General features: G+C 33.0%; 1 protein-coding gene across 1 annotated transcript in view; it reads left to right on the top strand.

The window, feature by feature from the left end:
* Positions 1-265: 265 nt before the first annotated feature.
* LOC149801391 (uncharacterized) overlaps positions 266-26,358 on the top strand; it is a 63,298-nt gene continuing 37,205 nt past the window's right edge. Inside the window, exons 1-7 of the mRNA XM_089955463.1 lie at positions 266-360; positions 5,619-6,335; positions 7,185-7,400; positions 10,011-10,139; positions 13,114-13,331; positions 14,147-14,340; positions 18,110-18,373. Coding sequence (XP_089811589.1) covers positions 5,666-6,335; positions 7,185-7,400; positions 10,011-10,139; positions 13,114-13,331; positions 14,147-14,340; positions 18,110-18,373 — 1,691 coding nt within the window. The 5' untranslated portion in view covers positions 266-360; positions 5,619-5,665. The remainder of the gene's footprint in view (positions 361-5,618; positions 6,336-7,184; positions 7,401-10,010; positions 10,140-13,113; positions 13,332-14,146; positions 14,341-18,109; positions 18,374-26,358) is intronic.

Below are 26,358 nucleotides of genomic sequence, written 5' to 3'. Positions count from 1 at the left end.
GGTGCTAGTATAACTGTGACCGACAGTCACCAAACAAGCAACCCATTTTCAAACCTATCTCAAAGTAAATCTAAACCACATTACAGATTTAGCTTTTGTGGAATTTATAAATGCTAGGATTATCATAATTAGGTTCATGCATTCTACATTTAAAAATTAGGAGGCGTCAAAATACGAAACTATCCATTGAGACCTTATGCCAGTATGCAGATATGTCATAAAAATTGGCAAGGAAAAAATTATATTATCACCGATTAATCAGTTGCCAAAGCTTCTACGGTAAACAGTTATGGTGGACATGGAAAACTCGCTTGAATAGCGTTTCATCCAGTGAGTTTTATGGAATCAATCTGGCATAAGGTATTGTTGCATAAAAATATTTATATACTTATTAATTGTTACATTACGAAGGAAATCTTGAGGGACATTTATTAGTTATAGGAATAAACCTACCGTAACATTATTTTTTTTGTGGGAACTAGTGATCCACAGTGCGTTACGGATTGGATATATTCATTATTTAGCATATGACTCTAAATTGAATCAATTTATCGAATCAGTTAATGAAACGTGAGCTTATTTTCACTCTACCTTTACATTAATGGTAGGTATGCATTAATGAATATTTAAGTTCTTGACATCGATTTTGTCTCTAGGCAGCCGAGTAGATAGGATGCAGATTAACGTTACTGTAAAGTACAGTTCAGGAATTGGAAGCAAATCTCCAGTGTAATAATTTCATCTGGCATAATACGAAACATATTTATGGTGAAAATATATAGATCTCTGAATTTCCTTATTCCGAAAAATATGCATGAATATAAAAATATGGAGTTAAAGGTAATGTGCAATTTTTGTTTTATTGTCACATTGCTTTCACTTTCAGCAACATGCAGAGGCACGTTAATGTTGGCAAAATGTTTAAATAAGCAAAACGGAAACTAAGTGTATTTATCCTGTGATAAGTCCATGTTTCATGATAAAACTAACCCCATTTTTAGAAAACTTTTTGCAAATATTTACCAAAGATATTTTTGTCAGATACGACGCCCACCTCCTACGTTTTGAAAAAGATGATAGGCCTACCTACAGATTTTCTCATCAGAGATTTAACATGATACCAATAAAACTGCACATTATTTGTACTACTGCTCTGATTAATCAGTTTGGTTAAACATTGGTCATTTACAGTGAAATAACTAATTATTCCATTAACAGGCCTCTGAAATTATATCACTGTGGTAAGATAATATTAGAATATCTGGGGAGGGGGAATTGTATACAGGTATCTGCTAAGTGAACTTACATGATTTTGACTAATGCAAAATTTCATGATACACGATTTTATATGAAATGTAAATAAAAATTTGTTAGTAAAGACACATAAAAATATGATATTATTTGTATAAAATGAAAAAAAATAGGATTCATAAATGGCTCAAATGAATGGTATTAAAGTTAATTAAATTACATATTTTTCAAAGAAAATTTAATTGTGAATGCAACTGTCACATAAGACAGGAGTTAACTATTCATTTACATAATATAAAGTCAAGGTTGGCAATATAGTCTCTAGGTGGATGGGGGTGCTATATAAATATTTGTTGATTCTTTTGATACCATTCAAAAATATTTGTATAAATCATACCATGTCTAAAAGAATAAACATAGGATGGTAGTTCCAAAGTAATCCAGAATGAATCATTGTGAATCCAATATCAGAAAAATCAATGTAACACCATTTCCAAGGTCATGTGTCATATGCTGCAGAATACTCCTTTAGTATTTAAATTTTGAAGTTTTTTTAAATGTTTAAAATATGGTAATAGTAGTTGTCCTTTGTTCACAAATTTATAAACTTATTACTGAAAATAAAATAAAAATGTGTCAAAAGTAATTGATGTGCAGCCAAGTATGTATGTGTGTGGCAGTCCATTTCAGAAAGCTTTTTAATTTTTTAAATTTTATTTTATTAACCCCATAATAGGTTGACCACTGGGTCAGGGAACCAACTCAAGGTCAGCTTACAATCAAACATTTCTGGTTATCAGATAATCTAGGGATAATACATATAATCTACAGAAAAAGAAAACACACACACACATGTATGCACACATGTATATGGCACACATTCTAGGTGACATGGACTTTGTGATATTACAATATTTTGTTCCTGTTTACCATCAAGTCAGATACAAGTTACATGTTCATTATTGAGGTCCATTTTTGAAGAAATTGGTCATCTTTTTTAGTTACCTTAGAACTGTATTTTTCAGTGCTTTTATACATTGTAACTATTTGCTTAAAAGCAAAAATAGAAGGATTTTTCGTATTGACTCTGTAAGTATAAATATAATATTTTGCCAAAATAAGCAGGAAATTACACAAACTGTCCAGTTGTTCACTTCTTAAGAATGTTAACTTTCTTTTGGGACAAATGTATGGTATTTGGGTAAAAAGCCACCGAAACTTCAATAAAAAACCATACCAAAACTGTGAAGTAATATTGCAATCATAAAAGAGATGCTCGATACTTTAATTTTCACTCTTACAGAAAGTACATTTGTTGTCATTTAATATATTAATTCTTTTCAGAAAATCATTAGTAGTAATTATTCTATGGATTAATTTAAAGTTAAAAAAGATCAACTTGGTATCCTTGGTACAGCATTTCGCCTGGCTATAAATCTCAAACCACTCCTCACTACTTATATTTTTATTAAATACTTACATCCAAGTTTCTTTCTTCGCAGTGTGTTGCCTTTTAGCTTTTTTTAAAAGATCTTTGTGAACAAACTTGATGGAATTTTGTTTTTGCAAGTTCATTATTTTATCCTCCTGCTTATTAAAATTATTATGTACTAAATGTATTTTTTTTGCATCTTTCCATGCTTTTGGAATTTTGGATATTAAGAAGATCCTTAAGAAGTATTTCAAGAAATAATCGCTTCTAGTTTTTGTTTTATTATTTCAAGAGGTATTAAATTGCCATGATCATCTACTAGATCATTCAGAATTTCAAAACCGGCTTTAGTCCAGGATTTGTATTGATAGAATATTTTAGGAGGGACAAAATTTAAAATACTCATGGATAGATACTCATTTGGACTTTGCACTTCCTGTTGCCAATTAGATACTGCCAACATTACATCTCTCTAAAAAACTGTTTTTAATAAAGTTACTAAATTTTTCTAATTTACTTCTACCTAAATTCCAAAGATCCTTTTATTTCTGAGTATAGTTGTATTGACTAAGTTCTGCCACGTTCCATTTTCCTTTTCCAGCAATCTTTTAACCCATCTTATCTTAATATACCTAATGAATGAAAATATGTGTATCATATTTACTCCTCCCTCGTTTTCTGGGGAAATTAGTATATTACATTTTATTCTTTCTATTTTTCCACCCCATACAAACTTAAATAATGTGTGATTTAGTTCTGCTTCAACTTTTGCTGATGGGTTTGGAATTGCTGAAAAAAGCTGTAGGAATATGGGCAGAACAAGAGTTTTTACAACAATTACTTTACCAACTATTGACAGATGTCTTTGACTCCAGTTTGCCAGTATGAATTTTGCCTTTGTCAGTTTCTTCATATAATTAATTTCCACCATTTGTTGTAAAACTGGAGAAAATTTTATGCCAAGGAGTGTAAAGTTAGAAGAGGACCAAATTAGGCCCATTTCAGGACATATTCTTTCATTAGAAAATTTCCTGTTTCCAATCCAAATAGCTTTTGTTTTTATTATGTTACATTTAAGTCCAGATAATAGAAAAAAACCTTGCAAGATATTCATAGTTGCTTCAAGAGAAAGTTGAGATCAAGAAGAATAAAAGTGTTATTGATCCAATTTTTGCTGGCATCAAAGATTAGTCCCCGTACATCCACATTTTGCTTTAAAGTTATAGCTAAAATCTCAACCCCAGTGATAAACAAATAAGGTGCAAGCGGATCTCATTGACAACTTCCTCTTTCAAGTCTAAAAAAAGATGACATATGCTCATTATTTATAACACAACTTTTAGAGTCATTACAAAACAGTTTAAACCACTTACAATTGGAATCACTAAAGTTAAAAGATTGTAAAGCTTCTTCTACAAAGATCCAGTTAACTGAGTCAAAGGCTTTTTCAAAGTCTATTAACAATAATAAACCATATCTGTTTTCATTCCCAAGCTGGTCTATGATATCGTATAATAGCCAGGTATTTTCTCCAATGAATCTACCCGTCATAAATCCTTTTTGAGTATCACTGATTATTGATGGAAGAGCCTTTTTAATCCTAGCTGCAATGGTTCCCGAAGCAATCTTATTGTCAATATTTAAAAGTGATATAGGTCTCCAGATTTTAAAATATCTTCTGTCTTTTTCTTCCTTTGGTAGACATGTGATGACTCCTTGAGTATGAAAATCTGAATGTTTTCCTACAGTATATCTGTAATTTATTGATCTAAATGTAAATCCCCCAAGAGACTTTCAAAAGAATTTATAGAACTCTACAGTGAATCCATCTGAGCCTGTACATTTTGCATTTTCCATCCATTTTAGAGGCATACCGAATTCACTGATTGTAAGCAGACCCTCACATGATTCTCCTTCCTCATAGACTAAGTTTAATATTGTGATTAAAAAATCCATTTAGAGTTTCTTGCATTGCCTCATCATCAAGCTGAGCAATTCTACTTTTGTACAATTCCATATAAAACTGTTTTTGAGCTTCTAAGATATCTATTTGGTCAGATATATTTGTCCCATCATCTAAAATAATTTATTCTGTTGTCTTATTGACATAGTTTCTTTTTTCAAGATTTAAAAAGTACTTTGTTCTTTTTTCTCCAGAGCACCAATGAAAAAACTTCTTTTGAACACGGCACAGTTATGATCAATTGTGATCAATAAACAGCTAGGATCAACAAACAGTTTCATTTCATATAACAAGGGTCACAAGTTTCCCTAATAATAGATCTCACATGATTTTCATGTTGTTTGATTTAAACGTTCACATAGCCAGCCGCATTGATTCAAGTAGTTACCACTTGACAGTTCACAATCAGACCAAATGATGTTAATTTCTTGTGAAAAAGTCTATTATTTACTTGACAATGCAATCTTGTGGTCAGTGAGTTTTAGGAAATGGCCCTGGAAACGTTTTGGAAAAGTCATGGAATTTGTTTTTGTTGTTGTTGTTGTAGGTGAGATGGCAGTAATCCATAACAGTGAGTGGTTTAGACCACTCGGCCACTCAGGGCCCCAAATTTGTTTTTGTTAAGTCTGCTGTACATCCTTTTTGAAATTTTCTTTTTTAATAGTTTGGCTGTTAAGTGTGAGTGGAATTCAGAATGGGTTAGAATAGATGCTAGATTAACCATATAAGATCAAATTGAAGTATGAATTGAATCTAGACTGTTCATGCATTATACATACCACACTGCAAACTGCATTGACCTAGATCTGCTAGAATTACATGCCAGCAGATCACAGTTATATGCTATTTAAATGAAATCATAAGTAGATCTGAGTCACAACCCAGTGCAACATAATCACTAAGTCGATACAGTTTCAGAGTTTTGTGTGTTCTATAAAAATTTTAACATTAAATGTTTCTTCCTATTGACAGGCTTGAGAATATAAAAGACAAGTTGCTGTTTATGCCTTTTATACAGCATGAGGATGGAGGAGAATAATGGTCAAAGAAAACGGGATGTACAAAAGCTTGTTCGTCAAGGTTATAAATTAATTCACAAAGAGCCTCAAAAAGCTCTTACACTTTTTAAAAAGGCTTATAAAGGAGCACGTGATTTAGAAGATTATAAATTAGAAAGAACATGTGCATTTAACCTTGGAGCTCTGTCTATTGCTCATGGGCAACCAAAAGAAGGAGTAGAATATCTACACAAGGCGATACCACCGGAAAATGAGATGGATGAAAAGTCAAATGGTGATGTATATTTTAATTTGGGCCTTGGTTATGAGAAAATGGCAAGCTCTGCCACGGTTACAGAGCAAAACGTGGATCAGAAGACAGCCATAAATAATTATAGGAAAGCTGCAGATGAATATGAGAGGGAAAGAAATTCAGCAAGACAAACTGAATGCTTGGAGAAAATTCTGAATTTGCAAAGAACATCTGGCAATGTCGATGAGTTTTTAAGAGCCTATGATGACCTCATTAAATTGTTGGATAAAGAAGAGGAATGTAATAAAGAAATGTTCTTCCTTTGCGAAAAGGCAAATTTTCTTCGTTCAAAGAAGAAAATAAAAGAGGCAGAACAAGCTGCAGATGACTGTTTGAACCTTAAAGAGAAGGTTGGTGAATCTACAAATGAAATGACAGGTATGGCAGATTTTCTTTCCTGCCTTTTTGTAACTATCTTCCAAAAAGGACATGATAGTTTTCCTTCAAAATTACACTTTTAGCATATATTTCAAACTTAAAATTGCACATTATTTTATTATGACTTCATGTTGATGTTGTTGGTATTATTTATTGCAAAATTAGAAATATGCAAGGGGAGTAGTTAGTTTTTAAAGTTCTAACAAATCCTATGGTTTATGTGTTGTCCACCAGGAAAGTCACAGGAGTATAATTCTTTCTTTTTGTGTTAACTTTCTTTTTGCTAGTTCATTCTGCAGTAGATCAAGAAAGCGTATGGGCTGGTCTGTTGAACATGGTCAGGTCATCTGTCTGTCCGTTAGCACAAGTTTTGTTTTTCTTACTTCTCCTAATCTGCTTGGAGGACTACCATTAAACTTTACATACACATTCATCCCATCATCTAGTTTATCCTAAATGAAAATGGTGTGCTGTTTGGATAGTCAAAATGGCTACCACAGGAGCCATCTTAAAAAAACAATGGATGGTCATATCAACATGGGGTTGTCACTGATAGACTGATGTTTAGTTGGTCCTAAATGAAAATGATGTCAGTAAGATTTTCAATGTGCCACCACAGAGATGGTTCTTCATCATGTTTTTTTTCTGCATTCCAAAACCAAACTACGTGACCTTGGTACTCCTGCCATCTCACTCAATAACAGATGCTGATAACACCAAAATCTCACTTGTCAGGGTTTATCAATTAGAACAACATATTGCTTCATTGTAGATGTATGTAAGCAATCTTGCTAAATTTGCACAAAAAATTTGAAGTTTTTTTTATATATAGTAATGTTTTCATTTCAGCATGTACATTGAATGAGTTGGGCCTGTTATACACACAGATACAGCAATATGACAAAGCTACCAAGTGTTTTGAACAGGCCCTTCCTATTATCCGTAACTGTGAGGGCAATCCAAAACTGGAAGCTGTCATCTTACAAAATCTTGGGGCTGCATACAATTTTGTCGGAGACTATCAGAGATCTAAGACGTTCCATTTGCAAGCAGCTGATAAATTTGGTATTTTTCTCACTACTGTATGTGCTGTTCTATTCTCTGCTAGCTGTTTGTGTTTGTGACTGTATGTGTTCCTACTGTATTGCTCTCTTTTTTCTTTATTGATTTGTTTTTTAATTTTCTTTCTCAAAGCCAAAGCATTACATTGTGTGTTTTGATTAGTCATGTGACAGTGAGTTGTTAGCCAAAGCAGTACATTGTGTGTTTTGATTAGTCATGTGACAGTGAGTTGTTAGCCAAAGCAGTACAATATTTTGTGTTTTGATTAGTCATGTGAACATATATGATAGATTCACAAATCATGTGATTTTTAATACATGTGAACCTCCCTGCTGGGATTCTTTCCTGCCATGATGAGGGGTGTCTTCTGTCCCTCTCATCATTCATTGAGATCTCCAGCATTGCTCAGAATTATTATTTATAAAATTCATAACAGATATTTTTCCTTTTATTTTTCCACATTTTACTTCTAATGCAGCATATTCCTGTGATCACATTACTGTTACCTGGCTTACCTTAGAGGATGATACTTTAATTGCTAATTTGACAGACAATAACCTTAATTTAATCATTGGATTATACTATGTGTGATCAGTAGTTACTAATAATTAATACAATATTAAGGATGTTAATGGATTATGACTGGATTACTAAAGAGCTTAAGCATCATAAAAATAATTGTCTTTACTTTGATTCTGTTCCATTATAGGGCCAGTTTGGCTTCAGATGTTTGGTGTTAAACTTAAAATTAAAATTTGTGAAGATGTATTAAACTGTGTGATCAGAAGAAATTTGGTTAGGATTATAGATGATAATAGATTATGGTTGGATTAGCCATTACTAAAATGCTCAAAAAGTGGCATAAAACAGGTTGTTTTGACCTTGGCATTTAAAGTTTGTCAAGGTATGTAAGCATGCCAGAGTCTAAACAACTAAAATAACAATTGTATGGAAGAATGTGAAACAGTCTAGCAATGGGTGAAAATAAAATGGAGTACATATTGGTTTGGCTGACCAGGTATAGTTGATAATGAAAGTAATCGTTTAGAAGAAAAAAATGTTATTGAGAGTTTATTGTCATTGTAACTGAAAACAAAATAGAGACAATGTTTTTTTGATGGAATTTCAGTCTTTTTGTAGACTTGAGTTTGGAAAACTCATCACTGAAATGAGCACCTAATTCTTTGGTGCAGAATTGAAAACATGTTTCAAACATATACAATTCAAGAAAATGCCAAAAGACATACAGCTTTTACCAAACAAAATCTTGCATGAAGAATGGGTCCTTACTGATGAATATAAGTTTGATCATGAGCATCCAGAAATTTAAAGTTTTGGAATGTTTAATAGCATGATATTAGTATTAGTACAAGTCCTACAATGCAGACACTGAAAGGACATTTTATGTTCTGATGAAGAGTCATTGCAACTTCAGAGGAAACCTGCATCCAGTAATGGTATATCAACTCCAAAGTGTTGAGATCTGCCAAAAATAAAATCAGGCAATGAGAAAGACAAACAGTTCATGTACTACATTATAAGACTGTATGAAAGGCAGCAAGTTACAGTGAAGGACTGATGTGGTGAGAGGAAATGATGTACATATTTTAATACAGATAAAGTGAATTTGTTCATTAGTTGTTATTTTTTATCCATCCTTCTGATTATATTTTGCATATTCCTTCTTTCCTAAGCTGACGTCTCTGTACAGTCACATGTATGGAAGTGTGTACATAGATTTTTGCGTTGTGGTCTGTTGTTGTTGTTGTTGTGGGGTTTAGCGCCATTTTTCAGCACATGATAGGCTATACATGGCAGCCAATATTAATGTTGGAGGAAGAACCCGGGAAAACCCCAGAAAGAACCACCGACCCACGAGAAGCTACTGGCAAGCTTTCTCACATACCCACATTGGCTGAATCTGAGACTCGAACTGGTGCAGACAGAGGTGAGATGGCAGTGATCCGTAACGGAGAGCGCTTTAGACCACTCGGCCACTTGGGGCCCCCATTGTGGTCTGAATGTTGGCACTGTTATCAAATATGTGAAAATAAGTCTTGTTGATGTTGATATAAAAGACTTTGATTCCATACCGTCTCAACAAAACAAAGAGAATGCTTTTACCAAACTGATGCACTTTAAGTGAGTGGATTTACCATAGTTGTTGTTGTTGTTATTGTTGTGGGTTAATGCCATTTTCCAGCACGTGATAGGTTATATATGGTGGCCAGCTGGTGAGACCAGTGGAGGGGGTCACAACATTTTTTCATTATATGAATGTTTATTGCAAATTATAGAACCGCTGGAAAATGTAATGATCCAAGATTATATAATTTTATTTGTGCCATGATGCTGTAATATATATTTGACATTTACTATGAGGAAATTTAGTAATTTTTAGTCTGTGTAAATAATATTATCCTTTTAAAAAGTTATGGTCATATTTTAATTTGTTTTTCTTTCTTTAGATTGTTTTCATGCTCATCTATGATTGTATCTACTTCACTGTCTGATTTAAGGTTATTTATTGCAAGGCAAGTCACTATTATATCAGCAAGTTTTTCTTTGATCAGAAAATGTACTTATTTCATACATATTGTTTGATTCTTTTAGCTAAACTGCGCAATCGTCACAGCCAGGGACAATGTTTTGCTAATCTTGCGTTTGCACATAGTCAGCTTGATGATAATGATGGGGCCTGGGAATATTTTGTTCTCGCTCGTCAGGCGGCAGAAGATGCTGGTAATAACTCCTAATATTTTTAACTTTGAAGCATAGATAGATGAGATAAAGTCATCTCATTTCAATATGTGTTCTTTTTGTATTCTTTTCATCATGTTTAGGATATGTATTTAGCTCTGTTTCTTTGAAAATGTCGGATGTAATTCTAGTCATTAAATTTGATATGTGCATTTATGTGGAGGAATTAAACTCATTCTTTTAAAAATAGATCAGTGACATGCATTTTTATTGTCCAGTGTTTACATTAGAAGATAAAATCTGTCTGCATTCTTTGTAGCACCTTTGAATTCCACACAAATTGTTAACTCACAAATAAAATTGAGTTTAGAATCTCATGGCTCTGTGCTGGAAGTGTTGATGTGCCTGTGATGGCCTGAATAGTGATGATTTTGCTAACAGTATTTTTTAAAATCTCTCTAATTATATCCAACAATATATCCCTATTTGATTTTCATTATGAATCCAAGTCTCTATTTCCAAGAAAATCATTTTAGATGAGCACTTTGAATAAATAAATTCAAGTCCAAAGGGAATACTGGAGACAACAGTAAAACGGATTTCTGCTTCAGATGTTATTGTAGGAATAAATAATTTTTCCCGTAAACAAGATTTTATGCACCTCTACCTAACCTAGGTCATAATTTTCATTATTACTATTACCTATTGGAAAATTTCATTGTAGAAGGTTCCAAATGTTTACAACATAAAATCTTAGTTATAATTAGAAGGTCTGTTGCTTAAATTATAATAAAGAACATAGTAAATACAATGTCCTTGATTCAGACCAAGATAAATATGTTTACTTATATCAGTAATAATCCTAATATTAAGCCCATGCTTAACTATGTATTAGCTGTGTACAGAATTAAAAAAGATCAATGATTTTGTTCAGGTACACAATGAACTTGACTTAGGACAAGGTCAGCTACAAAATTACTATTTTACATAACCCACAGCAGATAATGAAATAGAAAAGTAAAAACAAACAAACAAACAATGCAAATTGAATATACTTATCAAGAAATAAATCATCTCCATCAGGTGTTTTTTCCCCAGATATTTAGCAATGGTTTTGTGAGATCACTGGAAATCTGAGCCCAAGAGAATGAAACCATCACATGCTCAGTAACTCGTGAGCTTGCAAAATCAGTGTTGATTTGCAACAATTGATGCCTTATGATTTATTTCATTTCTAACATACTCAACAATAATTTTGTCACATTTAGCCAAAGAAATTAGGGGGTGAGTGTTTTCTAGATTGATAATCAGTGTCCACTGCATAACATCTTCTGCCAAGGAGCCCTGTGGATTATAATTAGAACTGGTCAAGTTGGTGCATTTTATCAAACATATGCAGCATTATGAATTTTTTTTTTATCAAGTTGACATAGGAGTCAGCTATTTTGTTGTTATTTCATTTTGTTATGAATTGATTGGTGAAACAAAGGTGTGGAACAAGTATCCAAAAGGATGTGCAAACAATGTGTCCGATAAGTTTAAATGTCATGAAGTAATGGGTATGAATTTTCCATGATCATATTCAGCATCATAAGATTGGATGAATTTGATTTGTGTCTAAATCAGGTCATTGTTTATTGGATTAAAAAAGTGTTATTGTGCTATTGACCTGAAAAGAACCATTCCCAGAAAAGGTTTGATAATGTGACAGTTAATTTAAAAAGTAGAATTCAATAAATTCATGAATTCAGTCTGTTTCTCCTTTTTGCTTTGAGAAAACACAAGATATTAGACACGGTTGTGTGTTATGTTATCAAATTTATAATTTAAATTAATTAATCAGATCCAAATGTTTATAAATAACCGTTTACAGAAAGGCACCGAGTGGGCAAAATGCATGGGAATTAGAGCTGGACAACACCGGTCATCTTGTGTTTCATTATGGATCATGATAGTTGCCCTTGATACGATGTACATGACATTAGTGTCATGCATATAGATAAAATAGAAATGCACAAATTAGCCTACATTTGCAAAACAAATATTGCTTATATCATTACATAACTCCATCACATTTGATCAGTCAGCCTCAGTCTTACATGGTGGTGTTTGTCATTGTTAAGGAGGTAACTAGTACAGAGTTTGCTTTTAAGAGAAGGTCAGTGCGACCTTCATGTGGTAAGAAACTAGTCTTGATTCTCCAATAAACACATGATTTGATTACCTTCGCTTAATAGGAAAACACTTGAAGTATGTTAGAATTTACACTAATGTCTGGTTTTTGGGATTATGTATTAGTGGAGCTGGTAAGACAGTATGTACCATTCAATGTAAATTTTCCTTAATAAAATATTTGGAAGTTACCATAAGAAGTTGTGAATAATAGGAAACTGCATACTATTAGGTACTTGTTGCTAGTTTTCTATGTCGTATGACTTAGATAACTGTATATAATTACTTATAAAATGCACCAGTAGATCTGAGTGTATGCAGTTTGTCTGGAGTAATATGTAGAACAAACAATATATACCAAGTTCTGCTGGTACATTATGTGATGGAAGATCAGGATCTATGTTGTTTGCAGATGGACTCAACTTATAAAAGTCATATATGATAGGACTTAAGTTTGTAGTCAGAACTGCTTTTAACTATTCCCTGTGACAACATTCCTACATCCTTATCTTTATAATTTGTGCCGCTAATTAAATCAAAATATTGTGTAGCTGTGAGGAATTATGAGAAAAATTATGCACAATAATTATATTTTAATACAGTCATACTCATACAAATATAAATCTGGAAACAATTTTGGATTAATCTTCTGCCTTTCTTTAACTGATAAATCATTAATTTTGATGGGAAATAATTGTTTTGTATTCAAAACGTTTGTTCTTAAAATTAATGATAATGGATGGCATTTAAGACAAAAGTATTTTACATTGTGTATTTAAAGTCATGGTATGTAGCATAATGATTGGAGCCATTTTAACATTTCAGTATTTTACATCTTTCTCAGGGGACGTGAATACAATTTGGCAGGTTCATGAAGGACTTGGGTCAGTACAGTTCAAACGTGGCGATCTGGAAAAGGCAGAGGAGTATTTTAAAAAGGCTCTGAAAGAGCTGGGCAACAAGAATGAAGATGCTTTCAACCGAATTGTGTCCAAGTTGAAGAATGTACATGAGTTGCAGATTCAGTTGCAGATCCAGGAATTTCCAGGCACAAGACGATTGGTAATGTACAGCCTAAGTCAAAATGGTGCAAACAATTGATCCCTGATGCAGTCATAATATGAAGCACAGGCAGGCAGTTGACATCCAGATTTGAAGTTAGCCACAGTAAAACTTTGATACATACCATATTGTTTGAACATAATGAATATCAATCAACTGCTTGCTTGTCAGTATTATTATTCTGCAGTACGGAATCTTGAATCCCATTTTTATTTATATAAATCATAATATTGTATTATATTTTATAATATTAAATGTTTGTGGTTTCAGAACATGTGCATTCATGGTATTTACAACATACAAATTAGGCAATGCAGTCATTATGCATTACATATATACTCTGACAGGTCAGAAATTAAGATATTGTGTAACTAGGTAAGAAATAAAGATATTGTGTGACAAGGTCAGAAATAAAGATATTGTGTGACAAGGTCAGAAAATAAAGATATTGCCTGACATGGTCAGAAGTAAAGATATTGTATGACAAGGTCAGAAATAAAGATATTATGTGACAAGGTCAGAAAATAAAGATATTATGTGACAAGGTCAGAAAATAAAGTAAATATTGAATTTGATAATAAACATTACCCTATTTCCAATAAGTCAGTTTCAGACTTTATCAAAATAGTTTGTACAATTCCTTAGTCCATATCAGCAAGTCCTTGCTACTTGCACTTTTAGGACTGGTAGCAAACTGAAGCTATGATTAGCATATTTCTTACTTGCTACTGCTACTGCTCATTTTTAACCCTAAGTAGGAACAAAGAAAATTAACAGAAAGAAACTATCATACATTCTTCTTTTTTCTGGTCTAGCCTGGTAGCTCATTTGGACATAGGTCATTTGGCCCACAGCAAAGGAGAGGATTCCTGAGTGGATCTGTGAATCAGAGTAGAACTGACCCAACTGATCCCCAACCTGAAGACACAGGGGTGCGTGAAACAATTGTACAACCAGCTTCTGAACCACCTCCTGTGATACATGAGAATCACTTTTACCCAGAATCGGGGTAAGATGTTTTATTTCAGTTTTATCGTATGAAATATCCTTGAAAAACCTGTAAGTACCCCATATAATAAGGTACCTTAGTATAAGTAGTATTGTGCATAAATCTCAATATATGGCAGTAATATCACATATAAAATACTTCTATCTATGGCAGCCTTGCCTGTTACTAATATTACATATAAAATTCCTCTCTATATGGCAACCTCATCTGTTTGTAATTTTACATGTAAAATTTCTATGTATATACAGCAGCCTTGCCTACTAGTATTATTGCATATAAAACTTCTCTATGTACTGCAACTTCACCTATAAGTAATATCAGTGTTGCACATATGATTCTAAGGGCAGGGGACATTGTGTCCCTCTCACTCCAAGTCTGGGGGACATGTACCATTTTAGACAGATGAATGAAAATAGTAGTACATACAGCCAGTGTGTTCATTAATTTTACAAGTACAAGGTTTTTCACAAAAATAGGAGGGGGTTTTCTTTTCTTTATTTTAAAATCAAGACCATTTATTGATTTACTGAATATAGGCAGGTACTGGTGGCAAAGTTCCTGGGGTAAATCCCTGGACCCCAGCACCTAATGACACCACTGACTGCACTGTTAAAAATTAAGATAATCTTGGTTTGTTCAACAGTTTTGCCACCCTCACTTTGTGGTCTGCACTGTACTTTTATATTTTCCTTGAGCACTTACATTATTTGCAAGAAAGGTTTCATCATGTGCTCAAGTAACTGATGAAAACTAACTGGTTAACCTGAAATGAGCTGCCCCATGGCAATTTTCCATTTTTTTATTTACCTTTAGTGTACACTCATTATCTACCAGCATTTGTTATAATAAATAACTATGTTTTCTGAATTATTTTTACTTCCAAACTAACAAATCATTAATTGCATGACAAACTGTGTAGTTATATAAATTTAGTTACTTTTGTTAACCTCAGAATAAATTAAATCATCATTGCTGTATGGATGACTTTAACATTGAAAATACATTAGCTGTTAAACACTTTATATTGCAACATGGCCAACTGTCACAAACTTTAAATGTATTCATTGCCAGGTACATAGCTTTTAAATTAGATATTCCTTGTCATCTTATAGTTTTATAATATTTTGCAACTTTGGACATTGCTAGGACCAACTGAGACATGGGCGGATATGCATGACTAATGAAAAGTTGTAGGCATAATTTTTGTTGTTTTTTTCTGTCATAAAAGTGCGCAACAGAGGGTGCACAGGTTCTATATTTGGAAGACCTGGGATGAAGCATTGCAGGAGATCTTCAAACCCATCTATATGTGCAACACTGAATATTATGTATAAAATAATCTATATATGGCAGCCTCACCTATAATGCAGTCCACTTTTATGACTTTTATGAATAGCATTGTAGTAAGGGAGTAGTGTACAATGAAACCTCCCTAGACTGGTTATATACTTCTTCATACATGCCACCTATATATGATGGACACAATTTTGAGTTCAAACAGTGTCTGGTTTAAGAAAGTGTCTGTGTATTAATTATGTTAAAGCAAGAGTTTATAGAAATAGTTAGAGAGTGAAGAAACGTCAGCTATAAATGGCCATTCACTTTTATTAAGTGTGGGCTCCATAAATAAAACTCAGGAGTGTATTTGTTCACAAAATGTGTCTTAGTCATGGGCTATCCAGGTTTAAAGATGTGCCTTGATGTTGAACTCATATTCTCTAATAAATACTCAGTCATTTATTAGAATACAACTACTTTATATATTTCTGAAAGAACTGGACTTCCAAGTGTTTGTAATATTTTGCATAAACATGTGCTTTTACTTGTGTGCTCTGTTGAATAGTTTAAACAATATGACAGTGGGTCAGAATAATTTGATACACAAAAGTGTATAACCATATTCAGTACACATTTCAAACATAATATATACTTTTTCTGGGTTTGCATCTCTGCTCAGTAGCAATTTTTATTTTTTTTACATCTTTGAGATACAATGAAAGTTTAGTAAAAGCTTTCAGTACAGAATGCATGATGAATATATCATTAAAAAATGATTACAATAAATCCAGCAAGAAGAAAGCATGGGAACTATGTCATTGTCATCAGATATCGTCATCATCATCTATTGTGCCATTTGAGATGCAAGACAATCCAGACACACAGAATCAATGGACAAAATGAGATGCTTGTAATTTTAATTTTGTTCAAGTTCTATTATCTTTATTTAACAAACTTTCATGATAATAATTCCTCCTCACCATCTTTAAAATCACATAAAATATCAGAAACTATGGAAATTTTGGTATATTTTGAAAATTTAACAAATGATTTATGATAACTTGTGCTCTGCAGTTTTTGATTAAAAGGTAGCATGAGTATTCAGTATCCTGCTGTTTTCTTCTTATGCCCCTGCCACATAATAATAGTAATTATTATTATTATTATTATTATTATTATTATTATTGTTGTTGTTGTTGATGATGATGTTATTGTTGATGTTGTAAGTAATATTATTGTTTTTTTTTAAATATTGTTATTTTTGTTGTTGTTATTTTGTTGTTGATGGTGATACTATTATTATTGTTGTTGTTGTTGTTGAGGTCACCTAAATTATTTAATTCTGTTGTTGACAGATTTTTGTAATTTTATAAAATTATTACATTGCGTTACAGTTCATTTAGGGATGAATTTGGGTTTGAAATATGGTATTTAATAGCTGTGTTCCTTATCTGGTTGGTTGCTGAAGATACCTTCAATTACTTTCACTTAAGAAGGATTAAGTCAATGTATATTACTTTTTCTTTCTTTGTTTCTTTCTATACCTGATCACTCTTGGATGTAAGAACAGCAGAGGTAAAGTAATTTACTAGAGTGAAAAAATTACAAATCATATAACATTAATTTAAAGATTTACCATGAACCATAATGGAATTATTTCTTTAAGATTTATGTGATTATCAAAGACTAATAAGCCTACAATCCTTTTTATTTTGTCTTTTTTTTCCTCACTCTTTTCCTCAAACTTTGTTTACCTCCTTCTTTGGAATAATTTCACATTCTTCATCCTTATGCTGCTTGAATGCCATTGTGGAGAAACTTTTGCTCCAACTTTGATGTATGCAGGTCTGTACACTATATGTCATTGATTAGACTGATTGACTGTTCAGATTGCTGTCATTGGGTTAGTTTAAGGCAATTTGAGTAAAGTGCCTTGCTAAGAACACACCAAACCCAGCCAGATTCATTAATAAGATTTGAATCCATATCCTTTTTGGTTACATGTCCTTCATGCTAACTGCTAAGCAACAACAACTCCTTTCCACCATTAGTTGCCACTTACAAATGCAGGAGGATGTACCAGGTCTATTCTACATACATGATTAAAATGACCAGAAACGCTAATTAAACTGTTATGAGATACTGGTAATAGAAAGCTACATTACAGTTTCATCCCATGATCATTTACAATGTATTAGATTGCTGTTAATCAGAGGAAGTAATTGATGGCTAATGGAGAAAATTGTTGTTTCCATTTTAAAGATCTTTAATTGGTCTTAAGCAAACCTTTATATCCATCATATACAGTAGTTCTTTCTTAGAATCAATCATTAATCAAGCCATCAATCAATGAAAAATAGTTCTGTTTTGTTTTTTGTTATACATGAAATGGAATCTGATGAATCAAAATAAGGTCAAGTCACTCGTCTTAATTGTTTTAATCCGATTATAACTGCTGATAAAAAAATCAAATCTTTCACTGCAAATTCAGTCAAAGAGTCATCCCAGTGGAACGAAATACAGTTATGCCCACCCATCATCAAAGAGTTAATAGGGGTTTCAGTTACCACAGTGGAGAGTTCATACCTGCAAGTTTCCAAAGAGCCCAAAATTTGGCAGAGGTGTCAGAAACTACCAGCGACAGTGATAACACAAGTGGTGACAGTGACAGTACTGATACAGAAAGTGATGATGAACCTACAAAAAGGACGGAAGTGTCACCATTACAGTCCTCACCAAATTCTATGACCAGAAAGTAAGGAATGGTTTTCAAAAGAAGTTCCTGATATTGAGTTCTTTATACATGTATGTTAACTCCCAATGCAGTTGAAATTTTTCCAAAACCTTTTGATCATAGATGGGTAACTTTTAGAAATGTTATTGTTCAAATAATATTTGGCATCTAAATAATCAGTTTTACAAGGAGACCTGTTCACAAAACAGATTGTCATGGATCATGACATCCTCTCTTTTTAGCAGGTGTTCTGTTTACAGAGGTTCAATATAAATAAGATATTGCAAAATGATTTGGAAATAATGTTTTATATATATAAGTTTCCATTTTATGAAACTGTCCATAAGGACAGGTTTTGTATAATATTGTATTTTACAAATACACAGAAACTTTGCATCTTTCGAATCCTAGAAAACAGTGTTATTGGCATCCTTTATGGACTGTTTGTAGGGATTTGCTTGCATCCATCATTAGCTTGCAATAAGCTTCCTAGCAGTTGTGCTTTCTAGCTACCCACTGGTAGATTAGAACTTTTTTCTTCATTCAGCGCTAAAAGAAATAGTCACTAATGATTACTATATTACTACATCTTGGTGGGATACTGTAAATCATTGTATTTTAAAATCATTTAACTTTCACAAAATTAGTAAATATGTCATGCTTAGTACAAGCTTGATAAATTAAATAAAAAATTTAATAAATAAAATAAGAAATGATAAATGTTATGCTTTATTGAATTTCTTTGGTCTCATCAAGCAGCACACATGTTTCTAGAATGCAGTAGATTCTGGTTAATTGATCCATCTGTTAATCGGGGCAGCCATTTATTTGGGACAAAGCTTAAAGGACAAAATATATGTATACCTTTTTAACTCCTTCGGATAACTGGGGCAGCCTCTTAATTGGGCCAAAGTGTTCTAGTCCCAATGTGTCCCAGTTAACAGGAATCCACTGTATCTGTGTTTCTACAACTTGCTGTTTGGAATATCTATATGTGTTTGCATGAAAAGTAAAGACTATCTGGTGTATGTTTTCACAATTATTATTTCATCTCTAAAATTAGTTTTCCTTTGTCTGGTATACATTAAGTATTAAAAATTGTTAATTTCTTAGAAATGGACAATTGCTGAGAAGTTCTTATTTCTTGAAAGAAAATGAATGTCTGCAACCCCAATAAATAAAAATGAAAAGGATGTCTTTTTTACCTAGATCTGCCAAGGATGAAATATTTAATCCTAATATATTTAAGTTAGGAACAAGATATGATAAAGAATACATTTGTTACTCCCTTAAGACACTTCAGGAAAATCATCCTGTTTTGTTCTTAATTGTAAATAAGTAAAAGTCTTGAATTGAGATATGTTATTGTTTTATCTTTTAAATTATTTTATTTTGTTATTTTGTTTATTATTTTTTTTATACAAATGAATGAGAAAGAGTTTTCAGGCAGCCATGAACCTGTATCCTAACTAACAGAAAGAGCTCAAATGATGGAAGAAATGTTATGTAGAAAGAATCACACAATATCTGTTTCAATTCTTATTTTGTAAATTATAAAATTATTTTTTTTTGGTCAATTCCACTTTTTACATGGTTTTCATCATTTTAAGGGGGAAAAACATTTTTTTATATCTATAAATTTATCAACTTTAGGTAATGGGATCCTTTAGATTTTACAGAAAGATCTTTGTTTCTTGTTTCTTTAAATATGTTTCTTTTAGCAAATGCAAAATTCAAACTAATTGGTACCCAAAATGTGATCCATTATCAGAGCTTTATTAAGGTATTTATTGTTAGAAAATCAACAATCATCCAGAATGATTTATACATGTATTATTATTTTCTATTTAACTTACAAATTTTCCTATTTACATTCTGCTTCATCCTTAGGTCTGCTATATATGCCAGTCTAATTTTGTTTATTTGATTTTTAACAGAGATAGGGTAACCAATATGCTGAGGTAACTTGAGCTAATTTGTGGCCATAACCATTCTATATCTGTAATTAATTAATACCTTTAATAATGGAATCTGGGCCTACTATAAATGGGAAAGACAGCAATTGCTACAGCGATCCCCTCAATTTAATGCCCCCTAGTATACTGCTGCCCCTGTTCTAACACAGTACAGACATGAATCTTATTAAATTGGTCAAATCTTATTTTCTATAATTGCTGCTTAATTGATTATTGAATTAAAAGATCAAGGTGAGGCGTTTACTGAAGTGTTAAATTTTACCTAATCATTCACAAAGTAAATAAAGCCAGAGGGACTTGAGGTCAGCTTTGTGAGTGATTAGGCAAAATTTACGCTTTGATAAATACCAAAACATGATGATTTAATTTGTATCGTTCCAATTTTTCCCCATTCTGTCATGAGAATAGCTCAATCCATCAACAAATTTGAAGCAGGATGTTACTGTTTTTCATTCATTATCATCTTTACTGAAATATCAAGTAATACCTTCTACAGCCAAAGGTCCACTTTATTCATGTGTGATATGGAACTAAGCATTTTGATGAATCTTTGCTGGAAATCTCAACACAGAATGCTGATAAGAGTTGCAGTGATTTTTTTTAATATCATGCTTAGCGTTCATTGTACTAGCTTTCTACACATTTCAATCTTTGAAAAGAAAAATCATGTCCATTTTTGTGACATCAAATGCTTTTGCATCATATGACCTTGACATTGAATAACAGCTGATTGAAGTGCATTGTTGAAGCAAATATGCAATAATTTATCAAGGTATAGTTGCTCATAAAGCCTGCCATATGCTTTGTATTGCTACAGAGTTGAATGTTAGTGTTGAAGAGTTATTTCCCATGGTTTGAGTGTAATGTTGGAACATCTGTTTTGAGATACTTTTTGGGGATTGCAAAATTGATCTGAAGTCACTGGCATGGGCAGGAGGTGGGGGTGGGGATGGAGGCATGGGTGTTGTTATTGTTATGGAGTTGTTATATACAAAACTTGATATTTAGAACTCTGGAATCTAATTGACACCCAAACATTGTCACATCTTTCAGCCAATCACATGATAGGGGATAGTCAATTTAAGACAGAATTATTTCATATTATTTTACATTTTGACACATGAGAATTTGTAAAGATTTTACATCGAATGCGCTGTTATTTGTTTTATTTAACTATGACTGTCAGAAACAGGAAGCAAACCTTGAGCAGCAGAGATGCAGAGCAGATGCATTGCCACTGTGCTTTATTAAATTAAATTTAGATAAAATACCTGTTCACATTCTTTCATTAATAAATAAAGAGATTTACCAGTAAAGAAAGTCAAAAGCAGTCAGACTGTAAAATCAGAAAGCAGTCTTGTTTAAAACTATCATCTGTACTCGTAAGTTGATTATAAATGCAATCTGCACAACACAGATCTGCTAACACATAATGTGCTGACAGATCTGGGTCCTTATAGAGTGCTTGGAGCTGTCAGTAGAACAAACACCATGGAACATTATGTGATGACAGATCAGGGTCTGTGTTGACTGCAATTGTACTTGACTAAAAAGGGAAAATAAGTGAGTATATATGGTATTTGCTTAGTGTATAATGTAGCTGGCGCATTACAGGATAAAAATGGGGAGCTGTCACTTGCTGTCTTTTCATGAAATGAGTTTTAAAATTCTTTGAAATGGTCCATATTATTATGAAGCAATGAGTTTAGTGTAATCACAGGGCTAGCATTACTTTGCCTTCATCTTCCATTCTTCAAAGGCTCAGTCTATGTCTGTCTGATATATATATATATATATATATATATATATATATATATATATATATATATATATATATATAATTAGTTTATGTAACAGAAGAACCATGAATATTATTCTGATCTTCTTTTACATTAACTAATTTGTTTATGTAGTATATTGGGCCCAGATTCATTAGTGCTAGCTTTGTATTCTAGTACTAAATTCACTTACTACAGTAGTTATGAGTCCCATTCAACAAAATACTAACTGTATCTTGACTAACATTCCAAAGAGTTTGTCTGACAGCTCAGACTCAAGCGCAGTTTTATTCTCTCCAGGCCAAAGCTATTGTAAAATGAGGAAACTATACTGTCTATTATTGTTATCAAACTTTTAGTATAATAAACTCTCTCAGGAATGCAGTTTTAACTTTCTGACAACACTTGGTATTAATTCCATCTTATCTCTTCCACACCCTCCTCCATAAATATTTACAGAGTTATTTCCCTTGATTTGATGTATACTGTACCTTTCTTTGGAAGATCCATTTTCAGTTTTGTACTAATTAGGTTATGAGTTCATTAATCAGGTTTAATATGCACATTGCATTCCATAAAAATAGTGAAGTCTCATTTACCTGTATTGTTTAGAATCAGCATCTTCAGTAATTAATCTTTTTTCTTTTCAACTTCTGATCTGTTTAAAACTGTTCCAAGCCAATTTAAATTTGTAATTTGTATGAACTTGTAAAATATGAAAAATGTTCTTGATTTATAGTTTACTCTGGACTTTAAGGTATAAAAGAGTACACAAGTTCACTTAACTTATTGTTCACCCACCCCACCCCACCTACCAACAAAAAAAATTCACCAAAAATGGTGGAAAGGAGAATATTAACACACCTATATATTTTCTGGTGCATGGCCTGGTACTAGATTTTTATTTTATTAATCCATGTATCCTTTCATGTATTGTAATGTAGTACTAATGTGTCAGTCAAGCTCTCAGATGGTCCACATCGTTTCACCGTGACTGTATGAGCACTTGTATGAGAATTGGTCATGCATACTATTAATAGTTGTGCATGTACGTGTATTTATGTATTTTAATGTATGCATTTCTTTCACAATTTCTACATATTTTATTTTATGGTGTCCTTACTGAAAGTTTTTGCATAACATTTGTATGTGGGTATGTTATTATTTTGCAAAGCACAGTGTATATTATTATATGCTTTGAAACTAAGAAACATGGCCATTTGCTGGAGTAAATTTTGAGGATTCTCATTGACTACTTTGAGATCTTACGGTATACATGTCATTTTATCTTTGCATTTTATTCACATTTCCAGCTGCCATTTGGATTGTCCCCTGCCTTTCAATCACATGCTAGAAAGAAAATAAAATCTTGGATGTAAATGGTGGCTGTTTTGAACTACAGTGGAACCTGTCTTGAAAGACCACCCTTCTGACAAAACATAATGGTCTCTCATGACAGGTGGTCTCTCATAACAGGTTATCACATGATATAATCTCTAAATCTGTACATGGATAACCTGGTCTCTCAAGACAGGTGGTCTCTCATAGCAGTGGTCTCTCAAGACAGGTTTTACTGTACCTTTATACCTGTGCTTGTTATTTGTCACATCGTCATGACATGTCATCACAAGCAGTAATTTGAAACAGAAAAGCTTATGTGATAGCCTGTTGTCCATCATCCATGATATGTCGCTACTTCCCCTTAACGGAAGTCATATCAGCATGGAGTTTTAACAACAAGACTTCTTATGGTGTCTACTAGATTTAGTTGGTCCTAAATGAAAATGGTGCCAATCTTATGTCCAATATGGCTGCAAGATTTTGTGAGCTTAATGCTGTGTATGTCTCAATGTTGGCAGCCATGAAGCTTCATAAATATTATGTTATCACCTGACAATGTGCTCATTGACAAATCACTTTGTTCCTGTAATTTTGGTAAGAGTTATTGCCCCTTTTTGTAGCTGAATGTGGTTTATGACATGCTATTCAGATTGCAACGAGACTTACAGTTTTCAGTGGCTTGTCATGTGACTTTGTACATGTTATGATCATCATTGAAGATGAATATATTGATAAATCTGTTGCTGTTGCATCTTTTATTACGTAGCAGAATGTAGTGTACAACAGAATCTTGCAGCATTTCATGGACCTCTGTCCAGCTTGGTACATATTATGGCCATCCCCTAACAATGCATATATTAATAAATCTTGTCACTCTCTTATCTTTGTCAGAGTGGGTTCGAGTCTATGATTCGGCTAATGTGGGTATGTGAGAAAGCTTGCCAGTAGCTTCTCATGGGTCACTGTGGTTCTTCCCAGAGTTTTTCCGGGTTCTTCCTCCACCATTAATACTGGCCGCCATGTGTTGCCTATCGTGTGCTGAAATATGGCATTAAACCCAACAACAACAACAACAACAATCTTTGTCAGAGTTATTGACCCTTTTTAAAGCTGGCTGCAGTGTATGACAGAATTTTTTGAATGTTTAGTTAATTACTGTGAAACTTGGTGCATATTATGCTTATCATCAGAGGATATGCATGTTGACCAGTCAGTTTTATTGTACAGTTATGCTTGTTTGTTTTTTACTATCTCTATAATGGAGAAAAGGTGTGATCATGTTGAAGTGGGAATTTATTTAAGTGTGCAAATTGTTCACCATTCCTTGAGTTTGATAAAATTTGTCAAAATGACATTTGCTTCATGCAATGTTGAACACTGTTGAATGTTACTTTCAACCACTTTTTATTATGAGTATCTTCTTTGCATATCTAGCCAGATATTTGTCCACCAGAACTTCCCAGTTTGGTAGAATATTACTACAACTACCTCCCTGTCACTTTTAGAGAGTTGAAGTTATTTGCCTTGGAAAGAGATCAGGATTTTATGATAGTTCCAGCAGCTGAATTGATTGATTGGTTCCATGTTCTTTTGTCTTGATAAGAGGCATACAGAATTGGAGTCCAGTCCTAAGTCCTACATCCAGACTATAAATCGAAATTAGTCTTTGATTTTACTCATCATCATTAAGGCTTCTACTTTCAAACACCAAACAAAGATAAAGTTTTAAGTTACAATAGATGGTTTGGATTTCATGTTTTACTGCACAGCAACTCGAGTTTAGTGTTGAAGCAATTGGAGTAAAGCACCTAATCAGAAGAACATGCTACAGTAGCTGACCAATGCTAATCCAGTGGTAGGATTTGAACCAACACCCTTTCAGTCAGGAGCCTGACACACTAACCATATAGCCACTGTCACTCCAACAACAGTTTGTTGAATCTACATATGTATACAGGTTCAAGAAAATCATTTCTCTATAATTATTGGTGTTTCCCAAATTTATTTTAACCACTGTTAAGATAAGCCATCAAATATTTTACTTTTGTGACATTTCAGACCTGAAAAATTCTTACTTACAAGCAGGTATTTTGGTATGCTTTTTCTAAGTTCTGTTATTTTGCCCGTACCTCAGCCAAAAATCAGTTACTTTGAAAATTGTTTGCATAATGCTGAGTGTAACAAGATAACCTGGTGGGATTTTGGATTTACAGCAGAACACTTTTGATGGTGATACAAATGGTGATACAAATACAATGTTTAATAATGAATTACTCAAATGAGCAATTAATCATGATTAATATGTGCATATATATGATCCAGATATTGGATCAGTTAACATTAGCTGCAAGGACTTAATAATGGAAATACAAATAAATGACCTTACACAGAACAAGGACAAGGGGTGAATGATTCACAGTGATTTCACAATGAAAAGATTGATATGTTTTACTCAAATAGTAAAACAAATGTAGTGTTTTTCTCATATAGTAAAATGTATTCACTCAAATAGTGAAATTATGTAAACAAAAGGGACAGATATACATATTATCTTTACAGTCCCCAAAACACACTGGGTTTTACAAACTCCAAAAATTAGCCCACAGTTAAAAGATTACATGTATGGAGTTACGCACTTCGTCACCAGCACACTCAGCTACCAGTCACACTGGCCAATCAAGCCGTTAGTATTCCAGGTTGGTCAATCAAGCAGTCAGTGCCCACCAATCTTGGGCAGCAACTGTGTTTATTCAGCTCTATGGCTGCTATGGTTCAGCTTCACAGCTGCTATGGTTGACTTCTAAGGTTAGCTCTGCAGTTGGTACCACATTGACTCCAATCACTCCAATAACTCGGATCACTCCGGTCACTTGGGTCACTCTGGTCAGCTGAAAATACCATGTACTATGCA

Source organism: Sinohyriopsis cumingii, chromosome 4 (assembly GCF_028554795.1).
Source record: "Sinohyriopsis cumingii isolate HCF-2022 chromosome 4, ASM2855479v2, whole genome shotgun sequence".
NCBI lineage: Eukaryota > Metazoa > Mollusca > Bivalvia > Unionida > Unionidae > Sinohyriopsis > Sinohyriopsis cumingii.
The sequence above is the reverse complement of the archived record's forward strand: the minus strand, read 5'-3'. Positions and strand labels throughout refer to the sequence as shown.